This window comes from Colossoma macropomum, unplaced genomic scaffold (assembly GCF_904425465.1).
Source record: "Colossoma macropomum unplaced genomic scaffold, Colossoma_macropomum, whole genome shotgun sequence".
NCBI classification, from domain to species: Eukaryota; Metazoa; Chordata; class Actinopteri; order Characiformes; family Serrasalmidae; genus Colossoma; species Colossoma macropomum.
Genome location: NW_023494792.1, coordinates 55578519 through 55605072, shown reverse-complemented (window position 1 = coordinate 55605072; position 26554 = coordinate 55578519). Strand labels below are relative to the sequence as shown.

At 39.6% G+C, this 26554-nt stretch overlaps 2 protein-coding genes across 4 annotated transcripts in view; both read left to right on the top strand.

Annotated features, from left to right (window-relative positions):
• The first annotated feature begins 10803 nt into the window (after nt 1–10803).
• LOC118811251 (scavenger receptor cysteine-rich type 1 protein M130-like) overlaps nt 10804–26554 on the top strand; it is a 30928-nt gene continuing 15177 nt past the window's right edge. Inside the window, exons 1-5 of the mRNA XM_036575406.1 lie at nt 10804–11014; nt 21276–21344; nt 23127–23445; nt 24860–24865; nt 25111–25406. Of these exons, the coding sequence (XP_036431299.1) occupies nt 21287–21344; nt 23127–23445; nt 24860–24865; nt 25111–25406 (679 nt within the window). The 5' untranslated portion in view covers nt 10804–11014; nt 21276–21286. The remainder of the gene's footprint in view (nt 11015–21275; nt 21345–23126; nt 23446–24859; nt 24866–25110; nt 25407–26554) is intronic.
• On the top strand, nt 10931–14967 carry LOC118812529 (antigen WC1.1-like). 3 transcript variants are annotated; one of them, XM_036577609.1, is made up of 9 exons: nt 10931–11020; nt 11162–11230; nt 11356–11664; nt 12187–12330; nt 12449–12772; nt 13002–13331; nt 13646–13951; nt 14136–14207; nt 14437–14967. In XM_036577609.1, the coding sequence occupies exons 2-9, from the start codon at nt 11173–11175 to the stop codon at nt 14793–14795; spliced, it is 1902 nt and encodes a 633-aa protein (XP_036433502.1). In that variant the 5' UTR covers nt 10931–11020; nt 11162–11172; the 3' UTR covers nt 14796–14967. The 3 variants fall into 3 exon arrangements, with proteins under 3 accessions (XP_036433502.1, XP_036433500.1, XP_036433501.1); XM_036577607.1 differs by having other exon boundaries at nt 10965–11072; XM_036577608.1 differs by having other exon boundaries at nt 10997–11047.

Below are 26554 nucleotides of genomic sequence, written 5' to 3'. Positions count from 1 at the left end.
TAATCAGTGTTATTCATGTCATCTGTGAGTGGTCATAATGTTTTGGATTACTGAAGTATATACTGTACATTTTATTTTGCAAATAAAAACATCTCAAATGGAGCTCAATCTGGAACTCAAAACTTGATTAATAGCAAAGTAGTCTGATAAAAACCCTATGATCAGTGATTATCCCTGAAACACCTGACAAATCAAATATCTATATCCTGTAAATATATCTGTGTTTTGGTGTAGAGGACGAAGCAGAGACTTATGATGATGTCATCACTGCTGATCAGAGCTCAGCTGTTGTAACAAATAAAACTTGTAATGTAACAATACTGTAATCTCAAATATGAACACAGTCACTGATGATACTGATGCTGATTTAATGACATTTATCTCTACATTTTGACAGAAGACATGACAGATATATATGATGATGCTGTTACCACTGGACCAAACTCCAACATTATGACAAGTAAGTTTTACTTAATGTAGACAAATTATATAAAACTGAAGCTTCAACACAGTTAGCACAATTCAAGTTTGCTTCTAATTGTTATACTTTATATTCCCATATTTGTGTAGTGGACACACCAGAGAACTATTATGATGCTGTTACTATTGGATCAAACATTATGACAAGTAAGCTGTTTTTTTTTTCATAATGTGGCAAATAATATCGAACCAAAGCTTAAACACAGTAAAATGTCTTGTTTCTTATTGTTATAATTTATTTCCTCAGTTAGGATTAGTGAACATATTTGAGAACTATGATGATGTCATCACTGCTGGACAAGATGCAGGAGGGGTAAAAGGTGAGTGACTAATCTTAAAATACTGCAAACCTCAGCACTCTGCCTCATTAAACACACCTGATTCAGCTCATCAGCTAATTAGCAAGGCCTTCATGAACTGAATGTTAGATGAGATCAAACACTAATCTAATCTAATGCATCACTTTGGCCCAGGAAGGTCCCCAGTTTGAGATGCCTTTTATACTCAGTAAACATTTTAACAATTTATAAAGTCAGTTAGTTAGATCATTTTTAAAACCACTCTTTGATAAAATTCAGTTTTTTCCCTTTTTTGTTTTTCATTAAAAGAGAATTGTTTTTTAAAGCTTCAGGAAGCATGAATGTGTGTTTCTGTTCATTTTGCTCTTGAGGAAACACAACATACACATACAAAATATGCCCAATCAATAACCTTCCAGTGTTGGTGTAAATTTGTTGGTCCTAATATTGAAGGACCAATCAGAATGGAGGCTAATCTAGCAAACCTAACCAAACTAGCAAGCTAGCTCATCTGTATAGCTGTCTGTATGAAACACTGACATTCCATTATTTTTAATATTTTACTCTATATTTTACACTACTAAGACTTTAAAGTCACCATGAATCAGAAATCATAACAGTTTTTTCTTCCATAAATACACATTTCTGAGTGAAACACAGTATTACAGCAGGTCTCTGATCTAGCTCAACATTTCCTCTTGATGATGTGTGGGGGTGGTTGGAGATGGAAGTGTAGCATATTATTAGTGAATATTATTATATTAGTTTTCCTCACCCACTGGTGCATGATAATGTAATCAGAAATCAAATTCAGAAAAATAGATGTGAGCAAAAGTTATTATATGTTGATGGAAGATAAATAATGTGATATGATGAACTGAGCTTAATATGACCAGGCAAATGAGCGAACAAGTTAAAAAAGGTCCATTTTGATTTCAGGTTGACTTTGATGAACAACTTGAGCTGAGCTGCAGCCTGCAGTACTAAACAGAACCTACATACTGCCTATTCATGTTTTTCTACACTGTCAGAATAAAGTGTACTATAAAATAAAGATATTTATTTGAGATAAATGTACTTATTTTACAGACTATGATGACGTGGAGGAGGAGCCTCAGACAGAGATGAATCATGTGGCTGAGAGACCACAGCCAGTGTCTTTCCTCAGGATTACAAGATTATTAGCACAAGAAATTACATTATTTTAGATCACAGTTCAGAATTTTTTATGGAGCATAAATGAATTTGATGTTGTTAGACATCGCCCAAGTGTATGAAAATAAATTATAATTATGAAAGACACTTTCTAACGTTGGTCTATTAGAAGCATTTACTGATGCATCTGATTATGTTATTCCATCAGAATGATTATGATTTTACTTCAGCAGTTCACAGCCTTTTATTCAGCCAATCTATAGAAATTTTAGAAAGTATTATATTTTTATTGGCAAAACTTATATCTGCAAGATTTTCCCAAAGATATTTGAATCAGGAGTTTACCCTGGGTTCCCATAAGGCCTCGTTCTACAGCAGTAAACTGTCCCCATCTGGCGGCAAAGTCTTTTATTCTCGTTTATTGCTCTGTAAAATTCTTTTTGCAAATGTTAACCTTCCAGATTTTCAAGCTGAAGTGAGTTAACATATATGAGATATGAGAAAATAGAGCGCATTCTTTCATTTTCATATGCATGACTTCTTTCTACAGTGGTTTTAGAATAATGCCAAAATTCAATATATATAAATGTTTGTTATTTGCAACTAAAACAATCAGCTCATGCTTAGTTTTGTGTGAAATTAATGCCTTTTTAAACTTGTAGAACATGTTGATTTCTGAGCAGCAGGAACCGCTGAGAGCTGAGTAGAGAGCTTCTATAATTACAATCATCACAGTCCAAACACGATGCACCAGTACGAAACCTTAAGAACCAGTACAGGTCTTTTAGTAGATAGAATATAAATGATGATCAGTCAGAGTTTTTAGAATGACCTCTATTTATAATCATTGTTGATGAGGTGTGTCAAAAGAAGATTTCTACCAGATTGATTTTTTGACTTGGTAAGCAACAGATTTTTAATGTATATACAAAATCAAAAGAGAGCATTCTAATTTTGAACTATATTGCATGTGTATGTTAACATACATGAACCAAATCATTCTTCAATGATTACTTGTTTCCTTTTGTTTTAATATCAGAACTTTTAGTCTCTGTGTACTAAAAATATTCATTTTCCTAGTAAATCATTCAAATTTTCTCTTGGGTAGCTGTGCCTAATTTCTGAACTTATCACCCTTTTTACTGCTCATGACTCATTAATAATTAATCATGAATGAATATGAATATAAATTTCTGAACTCACCCAAGTTATACTGTACAAATCTATCAGCTTTGTGTTTGAATTATTTCCACATATTGCTCCAATTACGTTTGGCTGTTTTGCTAATGGTGAAATCAAAGACTGTCTGTGTGAGGGACAGTATTTAAGTCTCCTATAATCATCATTCTATTTCCTAAATCAGTGCAGTTTCTGTGTTTGCCTTGTGTTCAAGTTCAATTCCTGTCAAAAAAGATTTTTGCAACTTTACAAAGACAAGTGATCCAAAGCAACAGAAAGCAATTAGATTACATTGCTGTAATATATGAATCATTTGGATTAGGTTACAATGACTGTAGCTTTTAGCCAGTAATCAGTAATCTGTAACTGAATACATTTATAAAGTAACTCTACAAACCTAATAAAGATGCACAGAGTATAAAGATGGGCTTTTCTGAGGTTTTAGAATGTTATTTATGTATGTTGGCTTATTTTTCCCATTTGTCATTTTCCTTTTCCTTTAATTCTGTTTTAATCATAAAACAGTTCTTTGAATAAATCAGACAAAGACTATTTGGTATAGTGGATTTTTATTATAAAAGAAATCTTACGTCACATTTTAAAGAACAAATAAGCAACATTTACAACCACAAAACGACACACTATGTAAAAAGATTGTTGGTCATTATCTTTAAGTTTCTTTCATAATGTAGTTTCATCTTAAAGACTAATTTTTTAATAGGCTTGTATGAACTATTTTATCATAAGAAGCTGTGAGTCCACACACTGGCAATACCATGTTTAAATCATCTGACAACAGGGGCACAAAGTCCCAGTAGAAGAAACAGATTTGCATGCTCATTGGTTAAAGCTGCTCAGGCTATGCCTGTCACTTTCCTATAGGTTTTTCAATGCAGTACCTGACAGGTGAGTTGTATGTCGCTGAGTATTGAATGGAAAAAAAATGAGCATAGAGGGTCAAAACTCTTTACAAGCAGAAGTAAAAGTCTGCAGCAAGAAACATGAGGCTGTGTAAAAAATCAACAACAACTATAAAAATGTAGAACTTACATAGGCATCGGTATAGAATTCCAAGAACATTGCCACTTTGCTTCATAGGGCACAGAAGAAAATCACTCATTGCTCTCTTAACTTCATTTCTAGAAATAATCTATTAGTGTTCTGCTTCTTTTGGAACTTACTTTATTTTACCCCTTTATGAGTAAAATAAACACAATTACTATGTTATCTGACTAATGTAAACACTAAAGAAAATATGTTGAATGATTTAAGAGACTGTTAAGGTTTAGCTAAGATACGCAAATGTTAAATTATTACACATTGCCTGGTGACATAATTAAACATGTTGTGGTTCAAGTCAAAACAGACTGAACCAGTTTTGTGTCAAAAGAAATATTAGTGTAGAAAATTAGTTTTAAACTGGATATGATGTTGAACAACCAGTGAGTGAAGTTAAGATAAACCCAAGAGCTCTTTATTTATGAAAGACATCTTGGTGCACACCGCGACCCTATCTGGATTAAGCGGTTAATGATTATGATGATGATCTTGGTGCACAGGTTGGGAAAAGTTACTCAAAGTTGTGTGGCTCCCCTGGAGGCTCAAAACAGCAGGACAACTCATTAACCAGCGTCTCTGCAGAGGGAGTGGTGTTTCAGCACTATGAACAACACAGACCACCTTGTAAAGTAGTTCATGGCCACAATAACATAACACTGAATGACCCAGTATATTAACCCCACCCCAAACATGAGGGCACTGAACTGTAGGAGCTCAGCACTGCTGCTGTAGCTGATGTCTCTGCTGCTACTGGGGAAGCTGGATCTGCTGCTGTCATCACTGCTACACTTCACTGCTGACCCCATCTCTCACAGTAGCCTGTTCACTCTGGCTTTCAGTGTCTGCAGTGTACTGAGTCTATTAAGACTGTGATGTCACAAGTTACTCTGTAACTAAGCAATAATTCTAACCACTGATGCTCCATGTATTAATTTAAGCTCCACACCTACATTTACTTTCACAAAGTGAAGAAATAAAAACAATGTTGCTTCACTCATTTATTTGAGTGACCTTGTGTGGGTCCTCTGCCCTTAATAAACTGTAGTGGAATGTTCTGGGTTGGTCTTTTGACCTAAGACTCATCTAGTTTGAAGGTCCTTTTTTCTTTTTCAGGTCTAAATTAGAGGTGCACATCCAACAGGATGTAAATTCTAGAAGTTATTATTCTAACACCTGTCATTCACTGAATTTTTTTCCAAGCTCACAACATCTGAGCACCTGAGAGCCTGTAAGAGTGCAGCATATCTAAACTCTGTGTTGTGTGTGGACATCAACCACTTCAACAGCATGAGGTAGTTCAGTCCTATTACCAGAACAGGTCAGTACTCTAGGAAAGCTAAGATCTTCAGAATGTGTACCAGATGGCTCTGTAAATGACTGCACAACCAAACCACAAAATACGCTCTCAAACAGCCCAGGACCTGTAGGAGCTTTTACTGGCTAAGGAGCTCAGGATGCAATAACATATATATATATATATATATATATATATATATATACACATATGTATATATAAAACTTGGGCATGCTTACATTATTTATATTAAAATCCAGCTGTAAGACTGAATTAAATGAAATTGCTTAGTATTTGTCACATTTGACACGCATTTGGAATATTTTCATGGCTATGAATATACAACAGTTATGTTTATGAACAATATGAATTTTTGTTTCCAAGATGGCGCCGAGTATGGCTGCCGTGTTGCGAGCTCCCGCTTACTTTTGCAGTTTTTTGTTGTTTTTGTGTTTATTTTTAACTCTTTTTGCACTAAATGTTACTGGTTTTATCACCTACGACCGACAAACACTTCTGGAAATCAGATCGTCGATCACTCACCGGAAACCGGACTTTGAGTTCCATAACGCCGATCCTTTGTTTGCTAACACTGGAGAGGCGCCACTCATCTGGGCCGCCCGGCCACGCACCCGTCGAAGACGCCGGAAAAGAGGCAAGAGAGCCGGCGTGCTCGTCAGACTCAGACGACGTGCCCATCGGCCGCCTCTTCCCACCATATTACTGGCTAACGTGCAGTCCTTGGAAAACAAGTTGTGTGAGCTTCATGCACGGGTCGCCTTCCTGCGAGAGATCCGGGACTGCAGCGTTATCTGCCTCACAGAAACGTGGTTATCCGATGAGGTCCCTGATAATGCCATCGAACCCGCCGGGTTCTCTCTGCACCGCGCCGATAGAACCAAGCAGTTCTCCGGGAAAAGCAAAGGAGGAGGTGTATGTTTTCTGATCAATAACGCTTGGTGTGATCGGAGGAATGTACATTTCATCGAGTCTTTCTGCTCGCCGGATTTGGAATATCTCATCGTGTTTTGCCGGCCGGCGTGGCTGCCCCGTGAGATAATGGGACTCTGTCTGGCCGCGGTGTACATCCCCCCGCAGGCGGACTCGGACCTCGCGCTCGGGAAGCTACACGAGGCTATCAGCAAGCAGATGACCGCCCGGAGGCTGCACTTATTGTTGCGGGGGACTTTAATCGGAATAACCTGCGAACCTACTGTCCGACATTATTCCAGCACGTAACATGTTTCACTCGGAAAGACAGGATTTTAGACCATGTTTACTCCAGCATCCGGAACTGTTACAAATCCCTCCCCCGACCCCCGTTCGGCAAATCAGATCACTCCTCCATCCTGCTCCTGCCCACCTATAGGCAGAAGCTGAAACGGGGGCCGGTCACTACCAGGGAGGTGCGCCGCTGGTCTGACCAATCAGATGCTATGCTGCAGGATTGTTTTGATCATGTGGACTGGGAAATGTTCCGTGATTCGTCGGGCAGCGTGGACGAGTACGCAGACACAGTCACCGCCTTCATACGCAAGTGTGTTGATGACGTAGTGCCCTGCAGACAAGTCCGCGTTTACCCCAATCAGAAGCCCTGGCTGAACTGTGAGGTTCGCTCCGCCCTCAGCGCACGCAGCGCTGCATTCAGAGCGGGAAATACGGAGGAGTACAAGCAATCCAACTACGCTCTCCGTAAATCCATCAGAGCAGCTAAACGTGCGTACAGAATGAAAGTGGAAGCACAGTTCAACACAGCCAACACACGAAGCTTATGGCAGGGGTTAAATACAATCTCTGACTATAAAACTGCCTCTCGCACTCTGCCCAGTACCAGCGCTGATCTGCCGGACGAGCTTAATAACTTCTACGCTCGCTTCGACGGAATTCCCGCAGCACCACTGGAGAGCGCCCCGCCCACCGCTGATCCCAACCCCGCCTCCGTCTCCGTAGCTGATGTGTGCAAAGCCTTCAAGAGGGTGAACCCACGCAAGTCAGCAGGACCAGATGGCATTCCCGGGAGAGTGCTTAAAGCCTGCTACAGGGAACTAGCAGGAGTTTTTGCAGACATCTATAACACCTCACTGTCTCTCTCGGTCGTGCCAGCTAGTTTCAAACTAGCCACCATTGTGCCAGTTCCAAAGACAGCTAGTATTACCTGTCTGAACGACTGGCGACCTGTTGCCCTGACCTCCATCGTAAGCAAATGCTTTGAGAGGCTGGTCAGGGATATCATCTGTTCCTCACTGCCTGCCACCCTGGACCCACTGCAATTTGCATATAGGCGGAATAGATCCACCGACGATGCAATCGCCCTGACCCTGCACGCTGCCCTCTCCCACCTGGAAAAGAAGGACACGTATGTGAGAATGCTGTTTGTAGACTACAGTTCAGCATTCAACACAATCGTTCCTTCGAGGCTCGACTGCAAGCTCCGGGATCTGGGTCTGAACAGCACACTGTGCAGCTGGATCCTGAACTTCCTGACGGACCGACGGCAGGTGGTAAGGATGGGAAGTATCACATCCTCCTCTTTGACCCTCAACATCAGAGCCCCCCAGGGTTGTGTGCTCAGCCCGCTCCTGTACTCCCTGTACACCCATGACTGCACTGCTAGACACAGCTCCAACGTCATCATAAAGTTTGCTGACGACACAACAGTTGTGGGCCTGATCTCCAACAGCGATGAATCGGCCTACAGAGAGGAGGTTAAAATCCTGGAAAACTGGTGCCAGGAGAATAACCTCTCTCTAAACGTCAGTAAGACCAAGGAGCTGATCGTGGACTTCAGGAAGCAGGAGAGAGTACACCCATCGATTTCCATCAATGGGACTGCGGTAGAGAGGGTCAGCAGCTTTAAGTTTCTCGGTGTTCACATCAGCGAGGACCTGACATGGGCAATGCACACCTCACAGGTGGTGAAGAAGGCCCACCAGCGCCTCTACTTCCTCAGAAGGCTGAGGAGGTTTGGCCTGAACCCCAGCATCCTTAAGACCTTCTACACCTGCACTGTGGAAAGCATCCTGACGGGCAGCATCACCACCTGGTACGGGAACTGTACTGTTCGTGAGAGGAAATCTCTGCAGAGGGTGGTGCGGACAGCACAGTCCATCACCGGGGTTCAGCTCCCTAACCTATTGGATTTATACACCAGTCGCTGCCTGAGGAAATCCAGAAGGATTATGAAGGACCCCTCCCATCCTAGTCACTGTCTGTTCTCTCAGCTGCCGAGTGGTAGGAGGCTCAGAAGCTTAAAAGCCAGAACCAGTCGGCTCAAAGACAGCTTCTTCCCCCATGCAGCCAGGCTATTGAACAGCCAGTAATCACTGCTCTGCCCAGCCCAACCCTTCCCATTACACGTACGTGCACCCACTGTACTCCCGCACTTTACTTGCATAGCTGGACTTTGAATACCTATCCAAAGACAATACTCTCCCCCTGCGCTTCCACTTAACTTCCTGTACCTTGCACTTTACTAAATACTCTGCCACCTACTGTACCATCTTCTACCTCCACACCTAGTGTGATTATTTGCACATCCACATAGCATTGTAATATCCATGACTATATATAGTATATAGTTGATTACACCCACCCTACATTCCCAGTGCAATATTATATGTCTCGGTGCAATATTATTATTTTTAAGTTATTGTGTAAGATTATATGTATATATTTTAGTTAAATTGGTTTTATCTATTCTTCTATCCTATCTATAGTTTTGTTTATCTATGTGTAAATACTGTTCTCTGCATAATTTGTGGAACTCGCACTCAAGTTTTTCACTCACCTGTGTCCCTGTACTCTTGTGATGTGACAATAAATCTGATTTGATTTGATTTGATTTGATTTTGATTTGAATGTATCCACATAAAACACGTGCAGTACAGTGTGGTGTTTTAATAAAATGTGGATTTGCTAACTCTCTGCATGTCATTATGTTCTCTCTACCACAAACTACATCACTGTGAGAGTCAGACTGACTCAGAGCCACCAGCAGAATCCATGGAATACACAATCAGACTGACTCTCACTGGAGGTTAAGAGAATATTACACTGATCTGGAAGGTCAGGTTGAGTTATAGTGGGATGAACTGTGTAGATCAGATGTGTAAAGACTTGCATTTATATTCATGAGTTGAATCAGGATGAATGTAATTTGATGTACCTCTATCTGATGATGTGAAACTCTGACTGGGTGCTTGAAGCTCTCAGATCAGCTGCAGCCGCTCTAATTCAGCAGCACAGAGTTCAAGCTCCTGCAGGACCCTGGACAGCGTCCAGAACAGAGCTTATGTGGAGCGGGAGAAGCTGGTCACACACTCACCCTCACACACACCTAACCAGCTCTACCACACACCCTCTCACCCACACTTACGTTCTCTGCCAGATCTTCCTAACATGAACACATCAGGTCAACACTTAGGTGGCTGGAGGATGAGTCATTTCAGCAGGTGCTTGGATTTCATTCTTGGCTGATGTGTGTGGATGCTACTCTCAATGGCCCATAATCATCAAAGTTCTCAGAGTATGAATACTGATCTGGGATCAGTTCATGCCATTTACAATGCTCTCTATAAGACTATATAGACTGATGAGAGCTGCTTTAGATCGGTATTTTTACTCTGAGATACCTGATAAATACCTAAGATTGTGAATACATGCAGCTAATAATCTTTCCCCCACTATTAGCTTTTCCCAGCAATAGAGCTGGACAGGGCAGACGCAGGAGAATGACACTGAGGCAGGAGACTGAGTGGCCAATTAAATAAGACTCAGAGACATGTCTCTTGCTGTCTGTTTAAAATGTAATAAGCTGAGAAATTAAGAAAATCTTAAAAACAGCATAAGGTTCAAAGAGATAAAAGTAGCATGTTCGTGTTATATTTGTCACCTAATCCAGAGCTTTGCTATGAACGGAGAGACTAAAATCAAGTTAAACTAATGTCAGGTTTTCTACTCTGTTTTTTCCTCAAAGCTAACATTGATGTTTTCACTTCAGTTAATTGACAGGCTAGTAGCTTACTTTGCTTTTCTTGCCATTCAGGCACATGTAAACTGCCTTTTTAAAGATTATATGTGGTGATGGTGTGAATAGACATTCACATGACAATGGCTGTTTAGTTGACACTCTTTAGTGAAGGTTGATGTGCTGTACAGTAACAGCCTGTATAAATTCAGCACCTGACCAATCCTAATTAATTAATTCATTTTCTGCGATTAGTCTCTACTACTGCTGCTCTCCATGCACCAAGTAAAGAAGAAGCAGCTTTGAAAAAATCAATATGAGCACAAATCAGTTAATGATAAATCCCCAAACCAAATAAAACAGACCAGAAAACCAGGGTCGACTTCACAGAGCAAATACACAACAAATAGCAACCAAAATAGCCACCAATTCCGAAAAATCAAGAGAGAGAGTAAATAAAAGAGTCCAGAGTTCAGAGGAGGAACCAGTTCAGAGCTGTAACTGCACACAGTTTTCAAAACCTAATAAAAATAAACACAGTGTTCTTATACAGTACGGACTAAATCGGCAAACCAGCTGCAGGTGAGGGTGAGAGAAGATCAAGACCATTGATAGGTGTTTCAAGACAAAGATGTGACATGTGACTCTCTCTATCTGTTTCTCTATCTCTCTGTCTTTCTCTCTCTCTCTCTCTCTTACACTCTCACATTTTCTCTCCATTTCTGTCAGGTCAGAGGGAGATGGACAGCTGTGTGGCTCTCATTCTTCTGTCCTCCACAATCACACTCACCACAGCTGGTAAGTACACTGTCCACTTTCAGTAATAAATGATCTATATAATTTTAAATCTCTCTCTCTCTCTCTCTCTCTCTCTCTCTCTCTCTCTCTCTCCCTCTCTCTCTCTCTCTCTCTCTGTTGTACAGACAGTGTGAGGTTAGTGGATGGGGGCAGTCGCTGTGCTGGGAGAGTGGAGGTTCTTCATAGAGGACAGTGGGGAACAGTGTGTGATGATGACTGGGATATGAGAGACGCTGCAGTGGTGTGTAGAGAGCTGCGCTGTGGAGAGGCTGTAAATGCGCTGGGTAGAGTTCACTTTGGACCAGGATCAGGACCAATCTGGATGGATGAAGTGGGCTGTAGTGGATCAGAGTCTGCATTGGAGCACTGTAGTTCAAGAGGATGGGGGGTGTCTGACTGTTCTCATGGTAAAGATGCTGGAGTCATCTGCTCAGGTAAGCTGTCGTTAGTCTTCACAAAAATGTGGACGTAGACATTGCCTTGATATTTTGACATAGCCATTTTAGTTTTGCAGTAAAAGTGCATTATAAGTACCAAATTTGAAGACCAAATATACAGCAACTTTTTAAAGGCTTTACAAATCAGTAGAAAATGACATGCTGTACTCTGTCATGGTTTCACTTTTACAGATCCTTCAGGCACATCTTTTGACCGTAGCTGAAGCTATATATTTTGATTACAATGATTGAAGTCTGAGGCTATATTACATGTTCAGGAATGAGGTGGAGAGTGTAATGTTTAGACACTGACAGCACTCACAGAAAATAAATCAATTTCTTTTTCCTAAAACTGGAGCTTAATAAATATTATTTCTCCATTTGATTGGGTAGACCTGTGATCAAACTCAGTAGACCCAGGCCTACCCATGACTATGCACCTGGTCCCAGCATATGCTATGCCCCAGATATATCTGACTCAAAGCGGTTGAAAATGTTGCGTGGCTGTGTTGGGGTCAGACCGGTTTGGGGAGGGGATTGGCCAGATCTGGGCTGATGTGTTTGATTGTGAGGGGAATGAAAAACACCTGTCAAAATGTCCCATTTCATCATGGAGTCAAACTGCATGCTCTCATAAACAGGATGCTGGAGTCATCTGCAGTGGTAAGCCAATACAAATTGTATTATCCATTTTAGAATAATGTACATTATGTTAGAAAATGATAATTAAATGCCACATCCAATAGATCCTGTTTAGGTAAGTGATATTTTTCTTCTTCAGTTTCCTCTCTGGCGTTTCATGAGGGGCGAGTGCGGTTGTCTGGAGGGATGGAGTGTGAGGGGGAGGTGGAGGTGTACTTCAGGCAGGACTGGAGGAGAGTTCTGCTGGACTCCTGGGGTGAGTCCGAGGCCTCTGTGGTCTGCAGACAGCTGGGCTGTGGCTCTGTGTTCAGCTTCTCCAGCTCCTCTACATCCAGTCCTGAACACAGACACATGTGTGTGACGGGTTTCAATTGTACTGGGAGTGAAGCTCATCTGGAGAACTGCAGCAGCGCAGAGGCAGTCAACTGCAGCTCCAAAGAGCAGCTCTCAATCACCTGCTCTGGTAAGTGTTACAGTTCTGCAGTTCTGAATTCTATGTGTTCAACAAAAGTATTATCAATAGTCAACACTAATTTGACATAATACAGTTGCTCAAATCCAAAATATACTGCTCTTGTGAGACATGAATGATTACCAGAGACAATAAATAGATAGATTACATAGTGGAGCAAATACAAGTAATGGACTGACTTTGATGGTGAATTCTTGTGTGTGTGTGTGTGTGTGTGTAGGTAAGTTTAATTTAGCTCATAGCTCCATCAGGCTTGTTGGTTCTGGGGGAGACTGTGCAGGAAGGCTGGAGGTTTTCCACAGCGGCTCATGGGGGACAGTGTGTGATGACTTGTGGGATATTAAGGATGCGCAGGTGGTCTGCAGACAGCTGCAGTGTGGAGTGGCCCTCAGTGCTCCAGTACCAGCCCAGTTTGGACCTGGAACTGGACCCATCTGGCTGAATGAGGTGGAGTGTGAGGGGAACGAGACGTCCCTGTGGAACTGCAGGTTTCAGCTGTGTGGAGAGGATGAATGTGGACACAAGGAAGATGTAGGAGTCGTGTGTTCAGGTAAAGAGTGTGTGATCCCATACTGAGGTCCCATAAATCAAAAGGATATAAGTCTACAAAGTGAAAAGATTTTGAGATATATCAATAAATGGAATTTTTATGCTACACAGTTTTACTGCGATTCAAATACACACGCGTCACAGAAAGTCCAGACATACTGATGATCCTCAATTCTTAATTACAGATTGTCCAGTGTTTTTGAGAAACTGATTCATATGGCATAATAACCCGAATTAACAATTCATAAAGCATTCAGCAAAATAATAAATAAATAATAAATAAATTGTCAGTGTCCATCATCTTTTTCCCACCAGAGTTTAAAGAGATCAGACTCACTGAGGGCTGTGAGGGGAATCTGGAAGTGTTCTACAATGGAACCTGGGGTAATGTGTGTGTAAATGGAATGACTGAAGAAACAGTGAGTTTAATCTGTCAAGAGCTGAACTGTGGAAGATCTGGCAGTGAGAGACCTACCAGAGCAAGAGTGGAATCAGCTCCTAACTGGCTGGATAATCTGAAATGTAGGAAACATGACTCCACTCTATGGCATTGTCCATCTTCACCCTGGAGACAGAATAGTTGTGATTATCGCAATGAAGTGGCTCACATTACCTGCTCAGGTAGACAGAGTGTGTGTAAATTTGCATACTAACAATAAATCACATGAGGAATAAAACTGGCTTAAACATGTAAAAAAATGTACATATTGAAATATAAAACATATAGTTTTACATAATATGTTGTCATATAGAGTCAAAGAACTTAATATTCCATGCTTAGTGAAGTATCTTACTAACCTCACAGAAGGTGAAAATGAACGTGTATTACGAAGACATCTAAAACGCTCCTCAACTCCCCATCACAGACAGTGCTCAAGTAAGAACTCTCACAAACAACAGCAATATTTCATTAACTAAAGTATTTTGCTACAAATATGTTTTTTTTCACACAACTATTAATACATTTGTATTTTCCAATTTAAATCAGTTTGTTGTGCGAAGAGTGAAAACTTGTTTGACTTTATAGCTGTATTGTTGTTAGTTCTATGATGATGCTGGTTCATCAGTGTTTCTGTATCTCCTCATGTGTGATGTGTGTTATGTAGATCACCTGCCTCTCAGGCTGAGAGGAGGAAATGAAAGCTGCTCTGGGAGGCTGGAGGTGTATCATAATAAAATATGGGGCTCCGTCTGTGATGATCTGTGGGACATAAGGGATGCTCAGGTGGTCTGCAGGCAGCTGGGCTGTGGGCCGGCGCTGAGTGCTGATGGGAGTGCTGTCTTTGGTGCTGGTGAAGGACCTATCTGGCTGAACAGAGTGAAGTGTAGAGGGAATGAGATTCACCTGTGGGACTGTCCTCATTCCCTGAAGAACCACACTGACTGCTCCCACAGACAGGACGCTGGAGTCACTTGTGCAGATCAGAGGAGTCTGCTGGATTTTGGGGTTTTTGACTCCATTTAAAATAATTTTATCACAGTGTTAATTAACTGCAAAAGCTGCTGTCATCGATTTTGAATTGCTAGTTTTGCTGAATATATAAAAAAATCTTTCAGGAGAAGAGAACTTTAATAACTTTTAATGTAAGTGAATGTAATAAGATTTTTTTCTGAGTCATCTTGATTATGCAAAAAATGAAAAATATAAAAAATAAAAAAATATTTTTGTTAACTAAAAACCTCACTTTTGTGAGTTTCTTTTTTGTTTGTTTTGTTTAATATCTGCTTATAATTATGAATTTATTTTTGTTTTACTGGCTGCTTAATTTTTGTTTTGCCTTTTTATATTTCTCAGATATCTGTTCCTTTTACTGCTACATTTAGAACAGTAACAACCACCTCTAAACTGTAAAAAACATAAATATTAGTAAATCAAATAATGTATAAATCAGTAAAAAGTCTAACAGCTGAAATGTATTGCATTTTTTGTATGCCTTCCAGATCATCTGCGTTTTTAAGTAAATATGAATGAACATCTAACAGTGACCAATTTAGTTCAATTACATATAATATTCATATTTTTATTCATAATTAAAAATACATTTTCTATTGATTTATTAAAAGTCAGTAGTCCTATGTCTCTAAAAGACAAAAAATAATCAAAAGGAGCTGAAATGCCTGGACTGACGTCACACTGAGAAATGGTGCAAATTATTAAAATGTTTTACAATTTAAAAAGTGTTAGGATGTAATAAAATGTAATGATGTGCAAATCATTTAAATCAGTGTGCAAAGGACAAACAAATCTTCGGAACCTCAGGCAGCACTGCATTAAAAGATTAAAAATTGGGGAGATAATTGGGTAAAAATCAAAAGCACACGTGATTCTGTAGTGAAAATCACTTCATGGCCTCAGCGACACTTCCGAAAACCATTGTCTGTGAACACAGCTCATCACTTCATACTCTACCATGCAAAGAAGAAACCATATATAGAAAGGATACAGAAACGCTGCCGCATTCTCTGGGCCTGAGCTCATTTAAGATGGAAAGTAGAACAGTCTCCTGTGGTCTGACGAATCAGAATTTTAAATCCTTTTTGCAAATCATGGATGCCACGTCCTCCAGGCTAAAGACGATCTGGCTTGTTATCAGCCAGCATCTGTGATGGTATAGGGGTGCATTAGTGCAAATGGCAGGGGTGACTTGCACATCTCTGAAGGCACCATTGATTCTGAACAATATATATGCAGGTTTTGGAGAAACATATGCTGCCATTCAGACAATGTCTCACTTCAGGAAGACAATGTCAAACCACATTCTGCACATATTGCAACAGCATGGCTCTATAGAAAAAGAGTTGCTAAGCTGGGCTGCAGTCCGGACCTGCAATCCATTGAAAACATTTGACACTTTATGGAACAAAAAAATATGACAGAGGTGGACTCCAAACTGCTGAGCAGCTGAAATCCTATATGAATACAAGAATGGGAAAAAAATTCACTTTCAAAACTACAGCAATTGGTCTCCTCAGTTCCCAGACACTTACAGAGTGTTGTTAAAAAAAGCAAAGTGATGCCGCACAGTGGTAAAGACGCCCCTGTCCCAACTTTTTTGGAACATGTTTCTGGCATCATGTTGTGTTCGTCCTATGTTCAATTAAATATAGAATTAATATGATTTGCTTATCATTGTATTCTAGTTTTATTTACACAGCGTGACACATCACAACTTTTTTGGAAGCAAGTTGTATCTTGGAAAGTGAAATCATCTTTAATCTAGTCAATATGTTTCATACTTCTCATTTTGAGATTGTTGTAAGAATAGTATAAGATTATTTAAAGGATCCATATCCTACATTTTTCACATAAAATTTGTGCGGGCCGAAACCAGTCATAATTCTTTTGTACATGATCCTTTTACAAACCTTCCTTTAGCTCTTAGTTAAGCAGGCTGTTTTTGTTATTGTGCCATCAAGACTATTATGTGCAGCTCTGCTCTGATTGGCTGCCTTGTATTATGTTTCATTCAAAAAGTAGTCCAGACAAAAACACTTATACAGTAAAAGTTTGTGGACATCCTAATTATTTGCTTAGGAGTTGTTTCAAATCAAGCACACTGCATCCAATCTCCATAGACAAACACTGTCAGTAAAATGGGCCATAAACTTTTCATTTAGATGAATAAACACAACAAGAGCTCAATGACTTTAAATCTAGCACTGTCATAAGTTGTCACCTTTGCCACAAGTCACTTTGTGAAACTTTTGTCCTGCTAGATCTGCCTCGCTTAACTGCAAGTGCTATTATTATTATTATGAAATGGAAGCATCCAGGAACAACAACAGCTCAGCCACAAAGCGTTTATTCTGCTGATAAACATCTATTAGGCAGCTGAAGTTAAACTGTTAAATTCATGTAAAACTTCCATTTTTGTGCATACAGAGAAACCACACAGCTGCAGGTGTGTGTGTGTGCGCGAGAGAGAGAGAGAGAGAGAAAGAAAAGTGTGTGTGTGTGGGGGGGGGGTGGGTTTACATCACTGTGTGTGCATGTTTATGTGTGTGAGTGTGTGTCTGGCGTTGAGTTGTTGAGTGAATGAGACCATTAATCAGTGAGTGAATGAATAAATTAATGTTGAGTGCATAAACATGTTAGTGACCAAATGAGTGACCAAGTGAGGCACTAAGTGAGCTAGTGATAGAGCGAGTGAATGAGTGACCCAATGGCTAAGTGAATAAGTGACAGAGTAGGTGGTTTAGTGAGTGAGTTAGTTACTGACCAAATGAGTTAGTGACCATGACTGCCAGAGTGAGAGATTGAGTGACGAAGCAATGATTTCTGAGACACCGTGACGGTATAAGAGACTGAGTGAGTGAAAGAGTGATCAAGTGAGTAAGTGACCAAATGACTGGATAAATGAATGCATGGCATTCAAGTGATGAGATAGTGACAGAGTGACAAGGAACTGTGTAACAAGGAAATCTGCTGGACACTGGCCACCCAGGAGCAGAGCTGAGTAAAGACTAACCTGGAGGAAAATCAGACTGAAATAAACTCATTCAGTATTCACTGACAGCCCTGTAGCATCTTCATAGCATTCCTGGTAGTGTTTTAAGAATTATAAAACATATTTTTTAAGAACAACTTGGTCAGATTTGGAGTTTACCTGTTATACAGACATGCATGGTGCTCTATTTTCTGCTCTCCTCTTTTGGACGTTTTTGGAATATATTCACTATAAGAAAGATGTGGGTTTTTTCAAACATCTTCAAACACAATAAACCTTAAGATTTTATAATAGATCACACCCCTCCACACATAGTTAAACATGTCTACCTACCTTAGTCAGCTAGAAACCATTACTGACACATCTCATTAATTCATCTAAAAACATTCATATAACTGTTTATAGAGAAGTTATAAAGCATTGATTACCCACTGAATACTGTGCGACACTGTGAAAAATAGTGTGTCAGTTAATTTACTTCATATGGCTCTGGGTTCACTGGGGTTTTCAACTCAAATAAAAAAAAAAACGTATCATTTAGATGAATAAACACAACATTTTACATCAGTTCAAACCTCAAAAACATGGTTCTACTTTTTACAGTGTGCATTGTAAGAAACAGATTTCAGACCTTCTCTCGTGTGTTATTTGCAAACCTATAATGGTTGTGTGATTATTATCCTGATAATTTGAGATTAATCCACACAGGCATAATAATGACTGCATGCTAAATTCTGTATCTGGAATTTCTTATGATTTAAGTGTGTAATTTATTGAATCTATTACTGTGGTGTGAGAGATAATTCTGTACTCCTCTCTTCTCTGTGCTGATCATTATACATTTTAAAGTTACCCTGAGTATAACAACACACATGTAACCAACTTACATGCACACTCTAATACTCACACATAATCAGCTGTATCACACACTTCCTCACACACACCTAACAAGTTCTCCCATAAACACCCTCACACACCACTAATCAGCTCTTCCATACATTCTCACACCCAACACCATGTCTACCAAACATACACAAACACCTCTACCAACCAATTTCCTCTACTACATACACCTACACACCACACACACACACCCTAATTAGAGCCTCAGAGCAAATTTTATCTGGATAAAAGATAATCTGCAATGTTTTTCAAAATTAAATATCTATTTTTAATATTGTGAATAGGCAAAATATATGTTTTATTATGATCTCTAAGATCAGTTTGTAGATTGGTTGCAGTACCACCTAATTTCCTGAGTGCTGTTGAGCTGTTGATTATACTTCTGGAAACTCCAGCACACTGTTGTCATGTCATAATTGTAACAGACTCTGGTTGGATACTCTTCCCAGTTTGTGATTCAATGCCTATGTTGTCATTACTATTGCCATATTGTGATCCTATTTCTATATTTTGATCCTTATTTCAAATGTATGATCCAATGTTTCAAGACTGTGATGATCTAAAACTGTGATCAAAATATTCCAATTTTCTGATTTTCCCAAAACTGTACCCTATTATTTAAAAAAAAAAATCCAATCCTCATGACCCTTTCCAGCCCCAACCTTAATCCTAATTCCAAATATTTTAGAAAGGAAATGATTGTGTACCATAAAGACCTTCCTTTTTTGACTCTATGGGGTCCAAAAAACTGATGTTTCTATGAGTTTCTCTAACTTTGCAATAGTACAGTGCATAAATACAGTTCACACATAACCTGAATCCACTGTAAAACATAATTGCACTATTTTTTATTTACTTTTATTGAAATTACTAATACAAATCTAATATTGCCTTATATTTCTTGTATAATCCTTAGTTACTCGGATGAATCTATTTAAGATCAGTTAATTTGGATAAATCCTGCATACTGAATTATCCATTGCCCAAATGCTTCTCAGCATTCTTAGGGGTAATGTTGGATCCTTTATGTTTAACTGTTTTTTTAATGTATAAACATAGTTCATCACAAAATGCTATATGCCATGAGATATTCTCATGCTCAATGTGCCGTTTGAATGAATTTTATGCATTTTGTTATTCTCCCACAACAGCATTTTGTGTTCAGGTTTAACAGTTCAGTCTATTGCCAAAACGCTAACAAAATGGCAAAAGTGCATGAAGCTATTAGAGGTCCTTAGAGCTGAGCGATTTAGGATTTACCTAACCAGTGGTCGCCAGAGTTTTTAGTAATTAAATATTTATTTTCTTCACACTACATTCATTTCCAGCAACAAATTTCGAACTCTGCTCAGAAATGACAGAGCACAGCTTTCAGTTTGAAGATCACCACAAGTGATAAAATAACAAGTGTTAATTTGAGTGATCTTCTTTTCTAAGTACATTAAATACAGAATTATTATTATTATTATATTATTATTATTATTGTTGTTGTTGTTGTTGTTGTTGTTGTTGTTGTTTTTGTTGTTGTTTTTAAAGAGTGAAAATCTACTGCATTACACTTTAAAACAAGCTTCAGGGCAGGAATGCTGATTGTTTTGTTATTCTTGATTAGATACCGATTATTAATTTTAAATTTTCTACATAAAGAATGTTCCCTCACTCACTTTTTTTTTTTTTACCCTAATTCATGTATCTGAGAGACCACAGCAGCCACATTAAGACACCAGCAGTGGCCTCAGCTTGTCAGTACAATGAAAATGCACTTCATCAGAATAACTAAATTCACTGATTATTAATCCTCTGCTGCCATCTTGTGGAGAAGAAAATGTACTGCAGTGATCAAACCAAAACCATCTGTAAAAGCTGAACTGCAGTTATCTGTGTAACGGTGATTAGTTAAACGACTGCAATAGAAAAGGTGTTGAATTGTGATAATAAATATATTGTATTTACCAAATTATAGGCTATTTTGTGTCTTTAGATCATGATGCCATTACACTGAGCTCTCTGTATTACAAAATCATTTTAAACAGCAACACATTCCTCAATTCAAATAAGTAAAATAACATCTGTGAGTAAGTTTAGTTCATTTGTAACTTTACTGAGCATTTCTAAACTAGCATTTCTGTGTTTCTGTATTCTAACTCAGAGCAGTTTGTGTGAGCTGGTTATCAGTGTGTGGATCAGCTCTCTGCAGGTGCAGCATTAATGCTGTATTACACTGGAGTGTTTCCTCTCTCTGAAGTCAGTCTCCTGTATGTTGGTGTGTTTCTCACCCCACTGTTGCGAGCGTCTCTCCTCACACACACACCTCTAGAGACGGAGGTGGAGTTCTGTTCATCAGCGCTGACGCTCTTTTGATAAATATGGAAAAGAAAAAAATGCCTCCTCTGATTTGTCACTGAAAATGTTTGATGATTTCCTCTCCTCTTTCTAATAAGGTCATAGTGAGTGTGATTGGCGGCTGTGGGGAGCCTCTGTCTCTCTCTCTCTTTCTCTCTCTCCCTCTCTCTCTCTCTCTCTGTTTCTTCAGTCTCTCTGGGGGAGTGGAGGTGAAGCTTGTTCTGTTGCTGAGTTGAACGGACTGTGTGCAGGTCAGAGGGAGATGGACAGCTGTGTGGCTCTCATTCTTCTGTCCTCCACAATCACACTCACCACAGCTGGTATGTACTCATTCTTGCTACAAAAAATCAAAGGTATGTCATTTCAAATCTCTCTCTCCCTCTTTCTCTCTCTCTCTCTCTCTCTCTCTCTCTCTCTCTCTCTCTCTCTCTGTGTCTTTTTTTCTCGTTCTCTCTTTGTTGTTTTCTCTCTATTTGTCAATTTAACCCTTACTTTATTGTATTGATTGATTTTCTGTGTTGTGTTCTGTGTTGTGGATCACTGACTCTGTACTTTGAACATTTGTTTAAGTTTTATATGAGGGACTTTAAGTCAAGAGGATATTTGGGAATTCTTTCTGTGTCTGATCTGTCATAATGAGAAATTTTAAACTTAAACATGGACGGTAGGACTGTTACAGTCTGAAGAGTCAGATCTATATAAATGCAATGGTTTTCATAAAACTACAAAAAAAATATCAAAACTGGCTGTTTTTGCATGTTTATTTAGTCTAAATATTTTTGATATTGAAGCCTGCTTTTATCCCTCTAGATGGCACTTTTAATTAAGTAATCCTTTGGATTGGGGTACATTATAAATTTTTAACAGGAAATTCTCAGCTCTGAATGTATCGACACACCACATGCTGATGAGATTGAGCTGTATGAAGTGATCAGTGATGTTGAGCCCTGTTTGTGAAAATTCTTCACATAAATTTCTGCCTAAAAGATGTGAATTTTCATGTTTTGATGGAATTTGTGTTGTAAGTAACCTTTCATTTCTGTTTTCCACATATTTTCTCTTTCCATACTCACAGTCTGTAAGACCTTCGAAAAGACAAAGTTAACACTGTGAACATTTTCACAAATCAGCCTGATTTATTTGAACTTGGTCTCATTAATCTGACTGATCAGCTTTTGAATGTGAATTTATTACCTTTAGAAAATAAAGCTCAGAAATGTAGTGTTGGGGGATTTAGGCTTGGAGGATGATGTCATCAGAATTTCCAAATCAGAACTAATGAAGCTCAGGTGTAAATTACTGCATCATAGAGTTATAGCTGATAGAATCCTGAACTGCTAACTACAAGCTAATTTTACTGTTGTCCTCAGTGGTGGATGTTGTGGATAATGTCGGTGTTTGTCACATATAGGACAGTGATGTAAATATGATGAAAATAATAATAAGGATCAAGAATCAGATCAAGCTTAACATAGCCAGTACCTGATCCAGTCCATCTGTCTGTGGGCCTTTAGTGACTGTTACACATCATAGAACACACCTGAATGCACAGTGCCAGCTGTAAAGTTCGGTGGAGGAGGAATAATAGTCTGGGGCTGGTTTTTATAGTCTGTGTTGGGCCGCTTTGTTCCAGTAAAGTGAAATCTTAATATCACAGCATAAAATTACACTCTAGAGAACTGTGTGCTTCTGACTTGTGGCCGCAGTCTGGGGAAGACTCTGTCCTATTTCAGCATGACAGTGCTCTCATGCACAAAGTCCATTAATAAATGACTGACTGAGCTGGTGTGAAAGAACTGAATTAGCCTGTGCAGAACCCCAACCTCAGCTTTCATCGGAACGTTAACTGTGAAACAGACATTCTGCTGTTGTGGCAGAGTGGAAGTGAATCCTGAAGACATGCTGAAAAAATCTAGTGAAAAGTCCTCCCAGAGGAGTGGACGCTCTGTATTAATGGTTTTGGAGTGAAATGTTCAAGAAGCACAAATGTGTGTGATATTTGAATGTACCTTTGGCCATGTAATGCATCTTTAGCTATATTCTCTCTCTCTCTCTCTCTCTCTCTCTCTCTCTCTCTCTCTCTCTCTCTCTCTGTTGTACAGACAGTGTGAGGTTGGTGGATGGTGGCAGTCACTGTGCTGGGAGAGTGGAGGTTCATTATAATGGAACGTGGGGAACAGTCTGTGATTATAACTGGAATATTAGTGATGCTGCAGTGGTGTGTAGAGAGCTGGGCTGTGGAGAAGCTGTAGACGCACTAAGCACAGCTCACTTTGGACCAGGATCAGGACCAATCTGGATGGATGATGTGGGCTGTAGTGGGTCAGAGTCTTCACTGATGAACTGTACATTCCCAGAATGGGGTGAAAATTACTGTAGTCATGATGAAGATGCTGGAGTCATTTGTTCAGGTAATCTTCAGTACAGTGATTTTATGAATAATAATCCCTTATTTATTTAATCCCTCCATAAACCTCAATAAATCAATTGAATTTAGGTCAGAGTTTTGACTCATCAAATGTTTTAAAACCTCATGTTTATGTTTTTGTTTTTTTGTTGTTTATGTTTTTGTCTTTTATAAAAAAATAAGCAGTATTACAGTCCAAAACAACCGGTTATCTAAGAGAGACAGGCAAAGAAAAGAAAAAAAGAGAAAAGAATCAAAGAAGAAAAAATAAAATTAAATGTGTAGAGTGGCAACTAATAACTTTAAAATCATAAATCATTTGATTTTAAATCATTTTAAATCATAAAAATCATTTTAAATCATAAAAAAATTCAGAAATATAAAGACAGTCCCAAAACATATGGAAAACATACTGGAAGTACAGAGAGAGGAAAATTGAAAATGATAATTCATATTTAGCGTTTGTAAAGTGTAGTATAGGCTGAAACCTCAACTTTTATCAAACTGACAGTACAGCTCTGTTTTGGTTGTTTGGAAACTTATATGATTATAGACAGTTTACATTTTGAGTGTTCTTGAAAAGCAACTTTATTAACCTGCTACATTTTATAAAAACAGATATTTATAAACACTTTTCTGTCATTTTCAAACATATGCGTTCTATAATCTCTATTAACTCATACAAATATTTCAGGAGGAGACAGGCTGGTTGGTGGTTCTCACTGCTCTGGGAGAGTGGAGGTGCTTCATGGAGAGACCTGGTCCACAGTGTGTAATGCTGGCTTTGACCAGCAGGATGCAGAGGTTGTGTGTCGAGAGCTGGGCTGTGGGCTTCCTGTGGAGGTGCTGGGAGCAGCTGCTTTTGGCAGAGGGGAGGGTCAGGTGTGGTCAGAGGAGCTTCAGTGTAGAGGCAACGAATCTCAGATTCACTTCTGTCCAACATCATCTTCACTCAAACACAACTGCTCCCATGACAGTGATGTGGGACTGGTGTGTGCTGGTAAGAGGTGTATCTTCACTGATTAGTCTTACATTTTCTTGCTACACATCCAGTTTAAGGTATTCTTTCTCTCTGCTTCTGTGTATCTCTCTGTAGAAATACTTCTCTCTGTTCTGCCTTCTGTTGTACAGTCAGTGTGAGGTTGGTGGATGGTGGCAGTCGCTGTGCTGGGAGAGTGGAGGTTCTTCATAGAGGACAGTGGGGAACAGTGTGTGATGATGACTGGGATATGAGAGATGCTGCAGTTGTGTGTAGAGAGCTGGGCTGTGGAGAGGCTGTAGATGCACTGAGTGATGCTCACTTTGGTCCAGGATCAGGACCAATCTGGATGAATAATATGAGCTGCAGTGGATCAGAGTCTACACTGAAGAACTGTAGATCAGCAGGATGGGGTAGACATAACTGTGGTCATTCTAAAGATGCTGGAGTCGTCTGTTCAGGTACGCTTATCTGAATTTCGATAATCTATTTAATGAGATTAGCTTTTCTTGTTGTATTTGCCCACTGGTATTTATTAAAACATCACAATACAATTTGTCATGCATCTTTTTTGTCTTTACAGACATACATGTTTTGAAAAATAATTTAAGCTTTGGTACTTTTTAACAAAATAATTTTATCTAAGCGACATTATATCACTTATCAAAAATGGCCTAAACTCTTTAATATTAGGAGTCAGGCTGGTTGGTGGTTCTTGCTGCTCTGGGAGAGTGGAGGTGCTTCATGGAGAGACCTGGTCCACAGTGTGTGATGCTGACTTTGACCAGCAGGATGCAGAGGTTGTGTGTCGAGAGCTGGGCTGTGGGCTTCCTGTGGAGGTGCTGGGAGCAGCAGCTTTTGGCAGAGGGGAGGGTCAGGTGTGGTCAGAGGAGCTTCAGTGTAGAGGCAATGAATCTCAGATTTACTTCTGTCCAACATCATCTTCACTGAAACACAACTGCACTCATGACAGTGATGTGGGACTGGTGTGTGCTGGTAAGAGGTGTATCTTCACTGATTAGTCTTACATTTTCTTGCTACACATCCAGTTTAAGGTATTCTTTCTCTCTGCTTCTGTGTATCTCTCTGTAGAAATACTTCTCTCTGTTCTGCCTTCTGTTGTACAGTCAGTGTGAGGTTGGTGGATGGTGGCAGTCGCTGTGCTGGGAGAGTGGAGGTTCTTCATAGAGGACAGTGGGGAACAGTGTGCGATGATAACTGGGATATGAGAGATGCTGCAGTGGTGTGTAGAGAGCTGGGCTGTGGAGACGCTGTAGCTGCACTGAGTGATGCTCACTTTGGACCAGGATCAGGACCAATCTGGATGGATGATGTAGACTGTAATGATCAGAGGCCACAGTGAAAAACTGTAAATCGCCAGGATGGAGTAGAAATGATTGTGTTCATTCTAATGATGCTGGGGTCATTTGTTCAGGTATGTTTTTCTAAACTGTAGTTTTCTATTAAATGAGATAAAAATTTGCCATTCACATTTCTTTTCATAGCTTTTAATTTTGGTAAAATAATCATTAAGTTCATTAATAATAAATAATTTTGCCTTTTTTATCTTTCAAACTTGATTATTTGTACTTTTCTCTTCAGAGACATGCATGCTCTCATGGCCAAGTTATGAAATTAATAATTTTGTATCTGGTAAAAAGCTGAACTGTAATTTTTATAAAATCATTATGTTTCAACAACATTATATCAGAAGTCAAGCTACTTGGTGATTCACGCTGCTCTGGGAGAGTGGAGGTGCTTCATGGAGAGACCTGGTCCACAGTGTGTGATGCTGGCTTTGACCAGCAGGATGCAGAGGTTGTGTGTCGAGAGCTGGGCTGTGGGCTTCCTGTGGAGGTGCTGGCAGCAGCTGCTTTTGGCAGAGGGGAGGGTCAGGTGTGGTCAGAGGATCTTCAGTGTAGAGGCAACGAATCTCAGATTCACTTCTGTCCAACATCACCTTCACTCAAACACAACTGCACTCATGACAGTGATGTGGGACTGGTGTGTGCCGGTAAGAGGTGTATCTTCACTGATTAGTCTAGATTCTCTTGACACACATGCAGTTAAGGTATTGTTTCTCTCTGATTCTGTGTATCTCTGTGTAGAAATATTTCTCTCTGTTCTGCCTTCTGTTGTACAGG